Source organism: Coffea eugenioides, chromosome 6 (assembly GCF_003713205.1).
Source record: "Coffea eugenioides isolate CCC68of chromosome 6, Ceug_1.0, whole genome shotgun sequence".
NCBI classification, from domain to species: Eukaryota; Viridiplantae; Streptophyta; class Magnoliopsida; order Gentianales; family Rubiaceae; genus Coffea; species Coffea eugenioides.
This window is the reverse complement of record NC_040040.1, coordinates 54,648,877-54,667,859: the sequence shown is the minus strand read 5'-3', so window position 1 is coordinate 54,667,859 and position 18,983 is coordinate 54,648,877. Positions and strand designations below refer to the sequence as shown.

The window sequence follows — 18,983 nt, the reverse complement described above, 5'->3', positions numbered from 1 at the left end:
AAAAAAAAACTTAATCAGGCCAATTGTAATAAAAAAATTTTATTCAAAACTTTTCATTTAATGATGTATTTTACATCTACTAGTAGATCAATTAGAGTAAATGCTATATTTTCTCATTGCATCATTGAAATTAGGACAGATTGCTTGTTAAATCCATAAAATTAATGAAATTTCAAATTTAAAGATTGTAAAGCATAAGTGAACTCGGGCTAGCCCAAATTCAGCATGTTGATGAAAAGGAAAAATCCAAGGACAAAGACAAAAGGCTACAAAGCTATGTTAAACTAACAGTTTGACTAGTAATAGCAACACCACTGCAAAAGATCGATCTCATGAATTTGCAGGAAATATTTAGGTATACTGCTCGCTGTGTTAGATAACATAATAGCTTAAGAAAAAAAAAATGTACTAGAGCTCAATTGTAGAAATTATTAAGTTAAACACAAAGATTGATGCTGGTATTTGTATTATATATGAAGCATATACCAAGGTGCTACCCTTCAGTGTAAGGGTCGGGTCTGATATTTCAATTTGCCATGTTATCTGGTACTAGGTGGCATATTAGAGAGTTTGAAAGGTTTCACTAAAAGTACGAGTCTACTTTGCCATGTTATTTTGTAATAGGTAGCATATTTAACAGTTTGAAAGACAAATCTACTAGACAAAGCTTTCACTGAAAGTACTACTTAGTCATCCATCTGCTCTATTTCTAAAGCAACAGAGCTACATAGGGGTGCCGTTGACTCGTCAGAAGAACTACTATCGCTGCTTCTTTGCATGGATATGGGTGAATCTGGAGGGTAAAACAACGGCTTAGGAGGCAACTTTAGGCCACTAGAATCACTTTCAAGCATTTGTAGGACTTCCCTCATTGAAGGACGATCCTCAGGTGTCATCTGTATGCACCACAATGCAATCAAAATCAATTTTCTTGTAATTGTCTTTTCTTCTTCAGTTGCATGATCTCCGATTTCCATTTCCTCCACCTGATCGAATTTGTCATATATCCATGAAGGGAAGTATATTTGACTTGAATGCTCGGCATGAGCATCCACATTTCTCCTCCTCCCAGCCATCTCCATTAGTAACATTCCATAGCTGTAAACGTCTGTCTTGTGTGAGACTCTTCCAATCTTTTTATAGAACAACTCCGGGGCCATGTAACCTAATGTTCCTCTCGCAGCAGTAAGAGTTGCAATACTCTTTTGCATCGGGTAAAGTTTTGCAAGTCCAAAGTCCGAAACTTTTGGAACAAAGTTCTCATCCAGTAAGATGTTATGCGGTTTAATATCAAAATGCAGAATTTGCATATCACACCCCTGATGCAAGTAATCAATGCCATGAGCAACACCCTTTGCAATCTCACAAACTTGTTTCCAACTCAATGGAGAACCATTTTGACAGTTTGAGAAAATTAACTTATCCAGAGAGCCATTTGGCATGTAATCATATACTAGAGCATGTTTTGAGGCAGTGACACAAAATCCCACTAACCGAACCACGTTCACATGGTGTATTCTTCCAATAGTCGCAACTTCATTGATGAATTCTTGGCCATTAGCTTTTGATTTGTTGAGCATCTTGACAGCAACTACACCTCCACTGCGCAGTTTTCCTTTGTAAACCAAACCATAGCCTCCTTCACCTAGTTTCTCCTCAAAATTTTTTGTCATTGTCTTAATTTCTTTGTATGAGTACCTGATGGGCATGAGGCTGTTGTTTGCTTGTAGGAAATCTTCTATTGTATCATACCTCGATAAATGCCTCCGACGACACCGATAAAGGAGGAAAGCAGACAAGATGGCAATGCCAATGACATGTTTTGCTGCAATGAGCACAACTGAAATAGAAGAACAAAACAATGATTGACTGACTTCTAGTGTATGTTCCAATAGACAGAGTTTTCAACTATAAATCAGATGCCTTACCCGAAACTATGCCACCATATAGGACGAATTCGACGAATTCGGAGATTTCTGTCAATAGGAGAGCCACATCGCCTAAGCACAAAAGTCAACGTTAATGTCCAATTGGATGCTTGAAAATCAACTTTTATTAATTGCAGTTATTTCACACTCATGTGCGTATAAGTTTCAAATTACCACGACAATAAAAAAAATAGTTTCAATAAATTCAAAGTATGTTTGTTTTGCATGGTTCAAAGTGAAAATTCAATAATTCATATATTTGTTGGGGTCAGAGCACAAATCCCACTATTCTAATTTGACTATGTTCCTATATATTTTTGTTTGCTAAAAAAGATTTGCAGCAACAAATAAAGACAAAATAGCAGTTTCTGGTATTCTGATTCCCCAAAACAAAAAAAGATTAGACAACTTTGAGGTAGATGCGGTTGTGTACTATTATTGTATTTCTTGCATATTTTGCTGTACATTTACAGGGAATACTGAATTTTATTAGTTGCTATTGATTGGGACATCAAATGTTGCTATTGATTGCATACTAATCACTATGAGAAAGCATATAATAACCATAATTCTTTTCAGTTAATGTCATATGCAAAGAAATCAAGGATAAGCATTTATTAGATAACAAGGTATCTTACTCAAAGTACTGATATTTGGTGATGCAATTCGTTACATGAATGATTTATCAAATACAAATTAAGAAATCTACTTGAAGCTGCAAAATGAAAGGAACTTTACCCAGAGTTGACTCAACTAAATTTCACATGTACTCTTCTTTCATTTTTGGAGTAAGAATTGCATTATGTAAAAGGAGAATTTGAGACCTATACCGTGTATAAAATAAACGGTTGTACTCATCAATAATATTTTAGCAGTACGGTTCTACATTTAGCAGTACAAGAAATACAATAACTAGACACAATCATATACCAAACAAAAAATGTACCTGCATATGAAAAAAGAAGTTGGTAATGATTAATTAGTTGGCAAAGCTTAGTCAACTGCATATGAAATTTTATGTATAACTAACAAAAGTGATAAAATCCATTATGAACAGTGTTGATTTTTTAGAATAATTTTTAAACTCATTTTATTGATGTGTAATAGATAGAAATTCTCCCTAGTACAATGAAGAGGAACCTAGTCTAAACACCTCCAGACCTAAACCAAAAACAAAAGGAAAAAAGAAAAAAAAAAGTCACTTCATCAGTTTCTAAATGAAACAAATGACCTTGAGGGAATTGGGGCAGAGGCAATAGTGTACCAATATTATATTTCTTGCATATATTTACATTATATTATTTTGCACATGAATTTTTCATTCTATTTATTGCTACTGATTGTGGATACCAAACGTTATAACGGTTTATCCAAGTATACTCAAATTACTACAAGAAATACAATAACTAGACACAATCATATACCAAACAAAAAATGTACCTGCCCCACGTTTTTGACTCACAGAGAAGATCTTAATGAATAGCCTTAATGCTCTTTAGTTAATGTAATACGTAAAATAATCAAGTATGTGCATTTATTAGATAGAAAGGTCCTGCACAAAGTAGTGATATTTGATAATGCAATTCATTACATGAATGATGTATTGAATTTTGGCTTGGATCAAATAAAAATTAAGAAAAGAAATCGACTTGAATCTGGAAAATGAAAGGGACCCCTACCCAGAGTTGACTCAACCCAATTTCACATATACTCTCCGTTCATTTTTGGGAAAGATGAGTCGCTACCAAAGAGTGGAGTAAGAGTTGCACCATTAAAAGGAGAATTTGAGATCCACAACTCAAATGCATTAATCAATTATATTTTGAACATTAAGACTTATATGATGCATGAAATTTAAAATAAACGGTTGTGCTCATCAACAACATTTGGTTGTTCTATAATTAAAAAAGAAAGAAAGAAAGATGAATAGCAGTACATATTAACTTAAAATCTTCCAATATACGGTAATTTGTCATTAATTCCCCAAAAACATAGTTTCAAGCAGTAGTATTGAATACTTTTTAAAAGATCTATGTTAATAAATCTTCAAATCAGTGTACTTACAAAAAAGGGATCTTCTGAAGTCCAGGCCTCCGTTCCATTTGAGCTCATGGCCATTAGACAGAAGATTGTGGATGTCTTGAAACGAAATATCTCCTGCTATTACATTAGGGAGACACCGCAGGTCTGCAGCAGCTGTCTTATAGATGGTTTGCAGTGATATTACAGGAAGCAGTGTCTACGTAAAGAGGATGATATTTCGATTTCACAGGATGTTTACAGCTCACAAAGACCAACGAACCAGTATCAGGATCAATCTCCATCTCATAACCTGCATCAGGTTGATAGTAGTCGTCGTCTGGACTTAATGGGTTGACTGGCAGAGTAGAACAGTTGTTCTTTTGCACCCCAGGATCGAATATACGAAGTGTCCTTTTCTCATAATCAATACTGTTTAGCTCCACAGAAAAGTTATACTGTTGTCTCCCCGGATAGGAACCAACACTCAAGGATAGAACACTGCGATTGTTTTCACAAGAGAATTCAATAACATCATGTTCAGGGCACAAATCATCACCACTAAATTGAAACGGGCACTTTAAATTGATGTCGGTGCCCCCGCAAGTGGATGGGCGACGGTCACTGCTGGTGTTTTTGGAATTGAAGGTAGGATCACCATATCTCATACAATGGCCATCGAAAAAACTACTAGGTGTGATCGCGAGAACGAAGAAGAAAATTGGGATTAGAGAAAACACAACTGCCAAAATCTGAAGATGGAGCATACTTGTTACACATTGACTGAGTGAATTAAAAAAAAAGAAGAAGCCGGATATATGTAGGAAAAGGAGAAGGGGCACTTTACTTGGCAAAGAGAATAGGACCTTATTAATTTATTGAATAGGCCAAAATTAATTTATTGAATATCTCTTTCAGAACTAGGCCTTATTACATGCTGTGACATAAAATACAGGAAAATATGTAGCAAATCAAATTCAAGAAAATAAATTGATCTGCCATCCTAGATGCGACCATTCACTAACCATATCAAAGTACCAAACTAGATTTTTTTTTCGTTTTTTCCTCCTTAAGGGAGTCTAGTCTAGACTTTCGAATATTTCTTTTAAGCAATCCAACATAGATTTATAAATGAACACTTTAACCCCGAAAAAAGAAAAAAAAAAAAGGAAAATTAGTCAAGTAATGAGTCTTCTAATATATAAGTTATATTGTAAATTCAGAGCCACATCATTATGGTGATGCATGATGAACTAAAAATAGTTATAAGAAATGATCTTTATTTTAATGAAAAACACAAACAATATTATGATAACAAGTGTATTCGATAAAAGAATAAAAAGATATCTGATGAGAAGCTAATTAGTTCACTTGAAAATATCAAGATCGGGTTTAGAAAAGTGGTTCACTTGTTCTTTTCCTCTTTATAATTTTTGGGGCCCTGGAATTGAATAATTTGAGTATATTCCACATTTGAACGTTTTAACTTTCCTCTTTATAATGTTTTGCAGAATAGTCGTTTTTTTCTTGTGAGCCCCAATTGATGGTAACATGACAATCAAGTCGAGTAAATCCAAAAAATTTAAAAGAGAAAAAATCGCTAGACCTAGATGCCGTCTTTCACAATTCACACGCTAAATGTCTAATTGGTAAATAGTTTCGCCTTATACGAAGTGCAAAACCAAAAAGACTCTTGTTTAGGATTTTGCAAATTAGATAACAAGGGTAATTATTGTTGTGAATAATTGTGCATTTAAAAGAACTTGTTCCACTTTAAAAAACAAAAAAAAGACTTCCAATCATTTTATAATGCTTAGTAGAGGTGGCAATTTGGATTGAGATCCATTTATCCATCCATATAATCCATAATTAAATGGATTTGGATTATCCATTTATGATATTGGTTTTAAATGGTTGATCCAAGTAAAACCATTAAATTAAATGGATTTATATGGATTATCCACAAAAACCACATATATCCATTTCCCTAAAAACCAAATAAAAGAAACGGATAGATCCCTCTAACTAGAACCAACTGGGAATGAAGGACCACATGTGACAGCTGTTGAATGAAGGATTGAGTGGGAAAATCTTAACAACTTAAACATAACTAATTTCCAACGCCCTTTGCACGCTGAAGACTTGGGGCATGTGGTTGTTAATTGACATCTCAGATGCTGTAGAATTATTAACGGAAACTTGCAGAATAGATCCACATCAAATTAATGAAGGTGAGAAAAAAAGTGATTAGGACGTCCAGAAATTCGCGATTTAGACTAGTCCAAGATTATTGTGTTTATAAATACTCCGGCTTTTTCTCAAAGCTATTCATATTACAAGAAATGGTAATACAAAAACAAAGTAACCAAAATATTTAAATGGATTATAAATGGATAATTGGTTTTTATTTAATCCATTTAGATCCATCCATTTAGATCCATTTATTAAATGGATCTATATGGATTGGATAAATTTCATCCACCATCCATTTAGTCAAAACCAATTATGAACCATTTATCCATATTGCCACCTCTAATGCTTAGCTTCTGAATTAAAAACCCCCAAACAATTATCAACCAATACGTATAATGAGTTCCTAAACCCAAGTTTTCTCGTTCCGTATCATAAAAGATTTCAAAGCCATTGTCGCGTTTTGATGCAGGCATTAATTAGTCAGGTCGTTCTTTCATCTATCAATTTTGGGGTCCAACTATAGGGGGTTATGTATAATTTTTCCAACTTTATTCTTGTTACACACTACCTAAGTGGAAAACTTTCTAATGGTGTATTTGTAATAGTACGACTGTAAATTCTCATGTTGTATTTTTAGCATAACAAATGATGCACTTCAATTCTCCACATCTTATACCTGCAAAAAATACGATATTCAGGGTCACCCTAAATCGCATCCCCATTTAACAAAGAATATGTCTGCTAAATCGAGATCAAAAAAGAAAGTTATCAATTTTGGTCAGAAAACGTTAAAAGCAGAAAGCTTACACACCGCGCCGTGAACATCACTTCTTAATGGTCAGTCCACACCAAAAGCCAGTTCAAACGTATGGTTGGCAATTCTGCTCCACAAAAACATATGTGGTACTAGCAGAAGACAACTCAATATCTTATCTTGTTTTTATTTCTACTTCCTACAATTCTATGCTTCTCTTTTCTTCGTTCTTTTTCCACACGGAGATGGCAAACCAAGTTGAATGTTGACATGGAATCTTTTTTATTTATTGATGGAAGGAAATTCTTATCAGACAATTTCTGTCAGATTTTGTAGTATTTGCATTTCCAAGAAATTTCATACTGGGCTCCATATCCATTGATATTTAGGATGAAGATGCATTTATTTTATTGTACAGGAAAATTCTACTAAGTGATGGAAAATTTAGCTGGGGTAATTCACTAAAATGTACTTGTAGCTAATACTCTTACCATTCTTTACCAGTAAAACCAACAAAAGGATTGATCACATGACTTTAGAAGAAGTCTTTAGATATATTAAACAAGTGCTAATAGAGTTACTAAGTTACAGATAACTTAGAGTGGTTAGCAATTACCACTTTGTAACTCGTTGTGGCTTCTAATTTATAAAAATATATATATATATCAACTGCATAATTATGAAGAGCTTGACACGATAAAATTAACTAATTGGGTTATTGATTTTAGTTCCACACTAGTCTACTGTATTTCTTGGCTACATAGTTGCGCGTTTGGTCTGTTGACTCTTCAGAGCATTTCGAAAATTTCTTTCATCGAAGGACGGTCATTTGGGGTCATTTGGACGCACCACATTGCTTTCAAAACTAATTTCCTCGCAATTCCGTTTTCTTGGTTGAACTTTCCTTGTCCTCCTCTTGGTTGAACTTTCCTCTTTGTGTTGTTGATAACATTTATGATTGATAATTTCACATTTATGATTGATAACTTTCCTCTTTGTGTTTGTCAAAAAAAAAAAAAAAAAGATAATTTCACAGGAAGATTTTAAGTGAAGGAGAGAGATTCCTTCATAAAGTGATCCTTTTATGATTATTGATGCCTGGGTCCATGATTGATGATTAGTTGACTTGGAAATTTTTTTTTTTTTTTGATTGTTGACTTGGAAATCCATTTGTTGCCTGCATACTTTTCTTGTTGGGCTTCGTATAGTCTTTGTGTTGTTATTGCTGTGTAAGAAAATTAAAATAACATTTGCACAGTAAAATGAAACTTCCAACAGAAATTATTGCTCATATTTAGAAAATATTAGAAATAGTTTTACAGAATATTGGAAGCTTCTGCCCACGATATATCACAATTTCCATTCTTAGTTTTCTCATCAGCATATCGCAAGCAACTCCCAGCTTGGTACTTCAACAATCATATGATGCATGGTGAATTGGATAAATAGCTCTTGGTGAATTGCTACAAGAAGTGAAGATGTTGGACTAGAACTTCTAATGATTCACCGTAAATATTAATAATAACGGTAACAACAACAATAATAAAAGTAATACACTGCAAAGTCAAGTACTAATATAACCCCCAAAAAAAAAGATACATGGGTTTGCATGAACACCATTCCAAAATTAGACTGCCAAGTCAAAAAGAAAAAAAAAAGGAAAAGAATATGATCACAGGTTCATCTTTTTGAAGTCCAGTGATGATCACCCGGTATGTAGCAAATGTTACCGGCAAAATTATCCGAGCTGAACCCGGACAACAAAAAGTTAATTAAGGCAAGGGAGACTTTTTGAATACAACATTTTACAAATGGTCCCAATCTAAGCCATTGAGAATTCGGAGGGAGCTAAACTACCTTCAAAAATGGTTCAGGAAATCCTGAGACAGGAAATGCAGGCAAGGAAGACTAACACCACCAAAATCTGCATATTAATGACCACTGAGTAATTCATCAAGTGTGAAGATACTAAAATCCGCATGTCTGGTTTTGACTGCAGTCCTGTGACTTTGTACTTGGATGGTTTAGTTCATGAACAGCAGCATGTGGTCCTGAAGAGACGAAGACTCCGGGGGTGGACTTCACCAATTGGCATTTTATAGTCAATTACATACTTTAATTAGCTGCTGATCATGAACTAAAGAGATTTGGCCACGGAGGAGTGAATTTGTTTTAACACGGTTCATCAAAGTTGTGCCTATCTTGAAACCAACGGTGCAATTTCTTGTCCTCCTCTTTGTATTATTATAACATTTATGATTGATAATCAACTTCTAGAATACCAACAAGCATAATTCATTCTTTTTTCAAGTGAAATGGTCCCTAGATAGGAAAGAGGTATCTCATGCTAAGGAAACTCCGTCAATTGAGTCATCTAGTTTCATATGCTTGATAGCAAATAAAGCATATTAGTTTGGAGAGTCTAATTTCATGTTTTACTATATATGATGTCTTTTGTTGTTAAAAAACATCTAGTTTTTAGTTATCATCTATTAAACTTTCATTTTAAGTTTACGTGCTTTATTTGTTAAGATTTTTTTTTTTATTATTATTTCTTGATTGTTTGTTCGCCCCTCCCCTCCCCCAAAAAGTCAAAATCCTGCATCCGTCATTGGGCTTTTTTTTCCCCCTATTAACTTATCAATGTGGCCTCTTGATCGAGAAAATTGTAGATTCCAAGTATTGGGTAGTAGAAAATTTTTGCTTTCGGCTAGATTAGTGGTAGATTTCCAATATAATATGTGCTTATGAGTTACTTGATAACAATTTTTAATAGAAAGATCAAGTAACAAACACAATTCATTAATTGAATGATGATATAAGTATAAAATCAAAACTTTAAGAAGTTTAATTTACTGGTTAGTATGTTCTATAAATTAAAAAGAAAATCATACTTTAATGAGTTTTATAGAATTAGGTCCATATCATTATTGTCCTATATCACCATTGAATATGGAAAGTCTTATCATAAATTTTGAGGCCCTAGGTTGATGTTTTTAACTGAACCAAGAAGCAAGAATTCCTCTATATGTTGAAGTACAAATCCCTTGCGTCACCCATGAGAGAGAAAGGGTGGTTTGGGTTTGGTCGAATGAAGTGTATTTCTATCTTTGCCCTTGAAAATATGGGCACGTAACAGGGGTGTACAGTTTTTGACTGGAGAAGTGAGAGGAAATGAGTTCTAGAACCAATTGGGTAGACATTTTTATATGTTAGGATCTAATGTGGTTGATTTTAAATGTAACGGACCAAAAAAATTTTTGTTGAAAATGTGAGGGACCAATTTGGTAATTTTTCCTAAATATTAAATTAACTGGTTTTGGCACATCATGATCAGTTGTCAAATAGTCAAATGGTTTCATTTTGTTCTATCAATTTTGGGGTTCACGAATTGTAGTCGTCTGTGGAATTTTTGACTAATAAATCCGTAGAATTCTACGAACCATACTTTTTTGAGATGGACTAGGTCTAATGCTAGAAACTGGTTAGCAAATGTATTAAAAACTAGATGCTGAACTCCAGAGTCTCAAATCCTGATTGGTTTTGCATGACAAAATTTGTGGAATTATGAATTTACGAGCATACAGTCAGTCAACGGTCGTTTCACATGACTATTACAATTGGCTTAGCTGATTCCCAACTTCCCTTTAACCAACTAAACGTGGCTTTATCAAAAGCAATTTCGTGACAGATTCAGCACATCTCACCTATTTCGTGGCTTAGCTTGAAGTAGACTTGACTGTAAATATTTACTTATGCAGACCTTTGATGTTTACACTTTACACTGAAGAGTTCAGCCGTGGAAACAGGGGGATTGATCACAGTGGCTATTTGTTTTTCTGCTTATATCCACTGAGCAACTAAGTATTGGCTTGGTGTTTTTCTTTTATTTCCTTACTGCATCATATCCGCTGTATTTAGGACTAATTCAGCGATGCAAATCAATACTTCCACTAACTTTCAGTTGCTTTTTAAACTATTGTCACGGTTAATTTGCATAATGATATCTTCAAGTGATCCAAACTCGGTCCAATCACATGTGGGCTGGTGGCCACCACCTAAGTGGGTGGGGTGGGAGGCAAGGGTTCAGAGCTAGTCTCCCACCAAAAATGCCACAATTAAGTAGTTTGTTTCTAAAAAAATCCAGGCGGGTGTGCTGTGCACCCGTCTGGTTCAGTGGTAGTTCAATCCCCTCCGGATTACCCCTGGACCTCCTTAGCTCCGCCCCTTCCCCCTTAGTGTAGAATAGATTAGGTTTATCGTCTCCGAAAAAAAAAATTCATTTACCTAAATTTATCCATATCCGCCCATGAATAGATGGGTATGGGTATCTTAAATTTTTGCATATGAGTATAAATGGGTTACCCAATAATACCCATTTAATAAATGGATATTATTGGGTAACCCATCAAACCCAATTAACCCATTTAGAATTGTCTTCTCTCAGACCTTCTTTCTTCCCCCACCCTTTTTTTTTTTTCAAAATTTTCATTTTATCAAGATGTTAACTACTTTTGTTTCATTATTATTATTATTATTATTTGTTGGTTTTATCTTATCATTTTATTTTCTCTTAGTTTGTTAACTTGCTCATTTTTCAATATTACTAATTTATGACAAGTTTCAGCCTCTTTTCTTACTTTTTCAAAATGAAATTTTAAGTTTACACACGAAAAAATACTAGAGGTTCAAAATTTTTGAATTAAGTTTTTATATTAACTTTTATACTACTTAGTTCAAATTTTTATATTCTTATTGTTTAATTATTAAATAGTATGTAATTTTGCGACATAGAGTACAGATGGGAAAAAAATTGATAATTAGGCTTATTGAGTATTATAAGTAAATATTTAAAACTAATGATAACTTAGTTAGCAAAAATAAATTTAAATGAATTTACAAAAAGTTAAAATAAATGGGTTATAAATGGGTAATTGGGTTACCCAATTCATTTTTGACTTACCTATTTATACCCATCTATTTTTTGATGGGTATAAATGGATTGATTCACTTATACCCATTATCCATTTTATCCAACCCAAACCCGTCCAAATCACCCATTTTGACACCTCTATGCATATCACACAATACCTGCATTACTGGGACATGCTGAGCAAACGTAAATTCAGTGTTAACCCATAAAATAAAGAAGCTTACTTGCTACTATATATCGTAGGCGTATTGAAGAAATTAGATATTGCAGGCAAATTTCTTTTGGTCTTCGTGTTATTTATTTTAGAGATGAAAAGCAAACTCAAGACTGAGCACTTGACAACAGGTCCAATTAGAGGATTTCTTTTTCTTGCAGTAGCAATTAGTGCAGTTTTCCACATTCATTCCGGAAAGGAAATAGACAAAGAAAACCAAATGAGAATCAGTATATTTTTAGCAGACTACTGATGGATTCAAACGAGCTCTTCTTTATGAGTTCCTACCAAATGGTTCTTCATGAGGTTATACTAATTACTAATTACACTTTTTATTAATTATACACTTTTTTTTTTCCTAATTATACACTTCTTTTCCCTGCGGATGTGGGTGGGACGGGGCAGGAGGAGCGAGTGACAGGGGATGGAGCGGGGAAATGTTTGGGCAATGGGTTATGCTGCAGCTCCTTCAAGAGCATTTTTTACTACATTTTTTTTTAATTTCTTTTGAATAATCTCCTCTACATTACATCAATTTCTTTCTTTTCACTCCTTAAGGTGACGTTGAAAGTGGGACGGATGCTGATTTCAAATCCTATTAGTATAAAACTCTTATGGTTGGAGACAAAGATGATGATTGATATGCAATATTTATAAGTTTGATGGTTTTTTTTTTAATTTGTAGTATTACACTGTAGTGCATTTATATTGGGAAATTGGATTATATTTTCTTAATTTCTAGAAACTCTGATGGAAGCATTTTTTTAAAAAAAAAATCAAATAGATTGAGTATTTCCCACCTTTATTCGGAAGTCTCTAAACTTTTATTTTTTAAATCTATTTCTAGAATACTTGTATTTTTAATTTCCCATACCTGGCCGGTTGAACCAATTGGACTGAAGCCGAACACTTAGCCATGTCACCCGCCGGTCCGAGTTTAAACAACAAATACCCCGCTGACTTAAATTTACAAGTCGACTGGTGATTGGGTATTAGGTTTTGGTTCCCCAAATGCAAACCTATGGAAGCTTGTCCAAAGGAAAGTAGTTATACCCCTTCCAGTACTTGTAGGGATCCTTTTTACATGGAGAAAAAGATGACTGCTAGTAGCTCGATGCATTCTTAAGGACTCATTTCGCTTCCGTGTTATAGAGAGAGAGAGAGAGAGAGAGAGTATTATAGCAATTTTGCAAATCCTGTTTAGATCTACTTGCTAGTTAATTCGTCCGTGCTTGATTTGTATTCTGCAGTTAAAAAAAAAGGCTCACATGACATACAAAGCTATCAATCTGCATTAAGATAGCCAATTTATGATATCAACAGGTAATAAAATCTGACAAAGAGTCGTTGATTTCCAATGGTGGCCTGTCAATTTCACATGCAAGTGCATGATGATTTAGAAACCTAGATTTACTTCAGCCACCATTATTACAGAAGCTTGAAAATACTCATAAGAACTTCCTGTATGGCCTCCCTGCATCCTCGTCTTGCATATGCTGTCACCAAAGCAACCATTGTTAAACTCATGTGGAAGTATACAGGATAGCACACATAGATGAATCAGAACTAAAAACCAAATACTTTAGCCTTCATATAAAAGAAATAAACACATTTAAAGAAACGAGAATCCCAAATGTTTCAGTATTAGATTTAAAAAAAAAAATATTGCAGAGGATAACCAAGTCCAAAAGTCAGACCAAAGACCAAAAAATAAAAAAAAAGGCTAAAACTGCATATCGCACTCTCCAGAATCAATTCCAGTAAAATTTTACACAGCTTACAATCAGGCAGCATATGGTTCACTTCACTACATAAGCAATCACTACTGCCAGCCATATGAAAGAACAAACGTGAAATTTCTAATGCCAGAACACACTCTTAAAGGTAGCTAAAGCTCATGGGATAATATACTACATTGGCAGTCCTCCAAAAGAATGTGCTGTGTTCAATCTTGCTCTGTATGCACTTAAGTATCAACTACAAGAAGCACAGCCGGTATGGTTTTTCACATGAAGTACAACAAAATCACTGTACACAATAAAGTGTCAGCTCAATTCAGACAAACACTAGAACATAGTAATTCTTATTTTCTTCTATTTTTATAAACATTTACATACCTATTCCATTTCTCTTTGTGCCTACCCCACTACATAATCTCAGCTACTTCTACCCAAAAAGCTCCACTTAATCTTTTCTGATAGTAAAGTGCCATTCTCCATTTTGTGTTCTTTCCCTGCACGTTAAACTGATAGGTTGGCTAAAAATTTGAACGCTGGTTTGCCTATTTTTTGTACTAGATTTGAAGTGCTTAAACAACCATTGGAGTTTTGTCACTAAAGCATTGAAAATCTTATTCAAATTTCTAAGGATGTCCTTTTGATCCTAGAAATACAAAAATTGTTGATTTACCTACCTCAAACAACGACTTCTCAAGACTAATATGGCAGCTCCTACTATTGCATATCTTTCAGCAGGTTATGCTAGTAATTGACTACTATATCAAACTAACAATTTGACTACTAACAGCAACAGTATTGGAAAGATCGATCTTACGAATTTGGAGGAAATATTTAGATATGCTGCTCGCTGTTTTAGATAACATAATTAGTTTGAGAAAAAAAAATGTGTTGGAGCTCAATTGTAGAAATTATTAAGTTAAACTCAATTGTAGATTGATGCAGGTATTACTATTATATATGAAGCATATATCAAGGTGCTACCCTTCAGTTTAGTGATACCAAACTGATATTTCAGTTTGCCATGTTATCTGGTACTAGGTGGCATATTGAGAGTTTGAAAGACAAATCCACTTGACAAAGATTTCACTGAAAGCACGAGTTCTACTTAGTCATCCATCTGCTCTATTTCTAAAGCAACAGAGCTACATAGGGGCGCCATTGACTCATGAGAAGAACTACTATCGCTGCTTCTTTGCATGGATATGTGTGAATCTGGAGGGTAAAACGACGGTTTAGGAGGCAACTTTAGGTCACTAGCATCACCTTCAAGCATTTCTAAGACTTCTCTCATTGAAGGACGATCCTCAGGTGTCATCTGTAAGCACCACAAGGCAATCAAAATCAATTTTCTTGTAATTGTCTTTTCTTCTTCAGTTGCATGATCTCCGATTTCCATTTCCTCCGCCTGATCGAATTTGTCATATATCCATGAAGGGAAGTATATTTGACTAGAATGCTCGGCATGCGCATCCACGTTTCTCCTCCTCCCAGCCATCTCCATTAGTAACATTCCATAGCTGTAAACGTCTGCCTTGTGTGAGACTCTTCCAATCCTTTTGTAGAACAACTCCGGGGCCATGTAACCTAATGTTCCTCTCACAGCAGTAAGAGTTGCAATACTCTTTTGCATTGGGTAAAGTTTTGGAAGTCCAAAGTCTGAAACTTTTGGAACAAAGTTGTCATCGAGTAAGACGTTATGCTGTTTAATATCAAAATGCAGAATTTGCATATCACACCCTTGATGCAAGTAATCAATGCCACGAGCAACCCCCTTTGCAATATCACAAACTTGTTTCCAACTCAATGGAAAACTATTTTGACAATCTGAGAAAATTAACTTATCCAGAGAGCCATTTGGCATGTAATCATACACCAGAGCATGTTTTGAGGCAGTGACACAAAATCCCACTAACCGAACCACGTTCACATGGTGTATTCTTCCAATAGTTGCAACTTCATTGATGAACTCTTGACTATTAGCTTTTGACTTGTTCAACATTTTGACAGCAACAGCATCGATCTCCACTGCGCAATTTGCCTTTGTAAACCATACCGTAGCCTCCTTCGCCTAGTTTTTCTTTAAAATTTTTCGTCATTGTCCTGATTTCTCTATATGAGTACCTAATGGGCATGAGTCTGCTGTTTGTTTGTAGGAAATCTTCTATTGTATCATACCTTGATAAATGCCTCCGATGCCACCTATAAAGCAGGAACGCAGACAAGATGGCAATGCCAAGGACACTTTTTGCCGCAATGAGTAGAACTGAAATCGAAGAAGAGAACAAGAAGACTTGCTATGATTGACTTCTAGTTTATATATATATATATATATGCCCAATGGATAGAGTTATCGACTACAAATCAGATGCCTTACCAAAAAATTTGACAGCAAAACCCACGCAAGCTGCTTATGAAAGAAAAAAGGTTATAATGGAAATAAGAATGGTTTTTTTTGCACACGAAAGAAACAAGTTTACTCACTTCCGAATGTGTCAACGCGGTCGAGGATTGCTTCTACTAGGGGACCTACATCGCCCAAGGAGAAAAGTCAAAGTCAATGTCCAATTGGATACTTTTTTTTTTTTCCAAACGATAAAAGATTCCAATTGGATACTTGAAAATGAACTTTTATTAATTACTATTAATTCACCGGTTTCAAATCACTACGACAATAAATTCAAATGAGAATTCAATAATTCATGTGTTTGTTAGGATCATAAAACAAATAACATTTCCAAGTATTCTAATTTGACTTGATTTCATACTTAAAAAATCAAATGAAAAACTATGTGAGAATATACACAGCGATAAAGACAACTAGTAAAGACAAAATAGCAGTAGCAAGGTTTCTGGTACCCTCATTCCCCAAAAAAGAAAAATAAAAAAAATTCACGTAATTAGTTTCCAAATTAAACAAATGATTTAGGGGAATCGGAGCGGGTACGGTTACGTTACGTACCGTTATTGTAATTTTTCATTTTATTAGTTGCTATTGATTGTAAACACCAAATGTCATAAGATTTATAAGAGGTACAATAACTGAACGCAATCATACCAAACAAAAAAAAAAAGAAAAAAGTGTCTTTAGTTAATGTCATTCGCAAGCATTTACTGGATAGCAAGGCCTTACACAAAGTAGTGATATTTGGTAATGCAATTCGTTACATGAATGATACATTGAAGCTGGAAAACGAAAGGGACTTTTCCCAGAATTGACTCAGTCAAATTTCATATTCTACTCTCGTTTCTTTTTTTTTTTTCTCGAGAAAAATGAGTTACTAGCAAAAACTGGGGCAAGAATTTCGCAATTAAAAGGAGAATTTGAGATAATCTAAATCCACATTTTGAAAGTCTAGACCCACTTATATGATGTATGAATTTGAAATAACTGGCTGTTAACAATATTTTGATTGTTAAATAAAAAAAAAAGTACCTACTACTATATTTAGCCTCCAAAGATTGGAGTAAGAATTGCACTATTCAAAGGAGAATTTGAGATTGACTAATCAATTATATTTTGAACATTATATTAAGACCTATATGGTGTATGCAATTTAAAATAAACGGTTGTACTCATCAACAATATTTGGTTGTTCTATAATTTTTTTTTTTAAAAAAAGAAAGATGAATAGCAGTACTACCATATTTAGCCCCAAATGTACCACTTCACATCTTAACTTAAAATCTTCCAATTAATATGCATTAATTTGGCATTAATTTCCCAAAAACATAGTTTCAAGCAGTAGTACTGAATACTTTTAAAGGATCACCATAATCAATCATCAATTACGATGTTAATAAATCTTCAAGTCAGTGTACTTACAAAAAAACGATTTCTTCGTGCTCCAGCTGGACTCCGAGCCTTCGTACCAACTGATCTCATAGCCATTGGACAGAAGATTGTGGATGTCTTGAAACGAAACATCTCCTGCTGTTACATTAGGTAGACACCGCAGGTCTACAGGAGCTGTCTTATAGACAGTGCACGACTCTTCAATGTCAGATGCCACCATATTTTTGCCCACCACAACATAGCTGTAATTATTGGACGGAGCTTTCATTTTTGAAAAATGATTTGCACTGATATTACAGGAAGCAGTGTCTACATAAAGAGGATATTTCGATTTCACCGGATTTTTACAGCTGACAAAGACCAACGAACCAGTATCGGGACCAATCTCCATGTCATAATCCGCACCAGGTTGATAGTAGTATGGACTGAATGGGTAGGGTGGCAGAGTAGAACAGTTTTTCTTTTGCACCCCAGGATCAAATATACGAAGTGTCTGTTGCTCATAATCAATACTGTTTAGATCCACAGAAAAGTTATACTGTATCTCCCGATAGGAACCAACACTCAAGGATAGAACACTGCTAAAGGATAGAACAGTGCGATTATTTTCACAAGAGAATTCAACAACACGACGTTCAGGGCACAAATCAGGATCATCACCTCTAAATTGAAACGGGCACTTTAAATTGATGTCGGTGCCCCGGCAAGTGGATGGGCTATGGTCACAGCTGGTGTTTTTGGAATTGAATAAATAATCAACATGTACTTGACAATGGTCATTTATAAAAGAATAAAATGAGAACCCAGACACCAAGAAGTAAATCAAGAATAGGGACAACAAAACTACCAAAATCTGAAGTTGGAGCATACTTGTTAAACATTGGCTGACTGAATTTTTTTTAAAAAAAATAAGAAGAAGAAGAAGAAGAAGAAGCCGGATATATGTAGCAAACGGAGAAGGGGCTCGGATATATGTAGCAAACGGAGAAGGGCTCTCTCTTTAGGTTGGTAAAGACTAAAGAGAGTAGGATCTAGGAAGTGACGGAGCCAGGATTTTTTTTTTTTTTGGGCCAAAATTTTTTCCTAATAAAATTATCTTAATATATTATGTTCAAAATAATTTTCTTATATTTAAATATATGACATCTAAAAATATCAAATATTAAATTTAATTATAAAGGTATGTTTATTCATAAATATACGGTACAGTCATAACAAAAATTAACAAAAAAGATAACCTTTGATTAAATATCTTATAACATCACAAATCATCCAATTTGCACATTATGAGAAGATGCTCTCCAATATGTCACCTATGCAATATATATATATATATATATATATATATATATATATATAACCTTGTAATATAAATGTAACTATTTTCAATTAAAAAAAGATAAAAGTTAT

The 18,983-nt window shown here is 34.2% G+C and overlaps 2 protein-coding genes and 1 pseudogene across 2 annotated transcripts; all 3 read right to left on the bottom strand.

The window, feature by feature from the left end:
- Nucleotides 1-540: 540 nt before the first annotated feature.
- Nucleotides 541-4,152, bottom strand: LOC113773044 (rust resistance kinase Lr10-like). Its single transcript, XM_027317564.1, has 3 exons — nucleotides 3,993-4,152; nucleotides 1,929-2,000; nucleotides 541-1,840 (listed from the first exon to the last, which is right to left on the bottom strand). The coding sequence occupies exon 3, from the start codon at nucleotides 1,707-1,709 to the stop codon at nucleotides 687-689; it is 1,023 nt and encodes a 340-aa protein (XP_027173365.1). The 5' UTR covers nucleotides 1,710-1,840; nucleotides 1,929-2,000; nucleotides 3,993-4,152; the 3' UTR covers nucleotides 541-686.
- LOC113773045 lies at nucleotides 4,085-4,717 on the bottom strand. The gene has a single exon (XM_027317565.1). It carries the CDS (start codon nucleotides 4,712-4,714, stop codon nucleotides 4,130-4,132), a length of 585 nt encoding a protein of 194 aa, XP_027173366.1. The 5' UTR covers nucleotides 4,715-4,717; the 3' UTR covers nucleotides 4,085-4,129.
- A 10,018-nt stretch (nucleotides 4,718-14,735) lies between these two features.
- LOC113775393 lies at nucleotides 14,736-18,453 on the bottom strand (annotated as a pseudogene).
- Nucleotides 18,454-18,983: the final 530 nt, after the last annotated feature.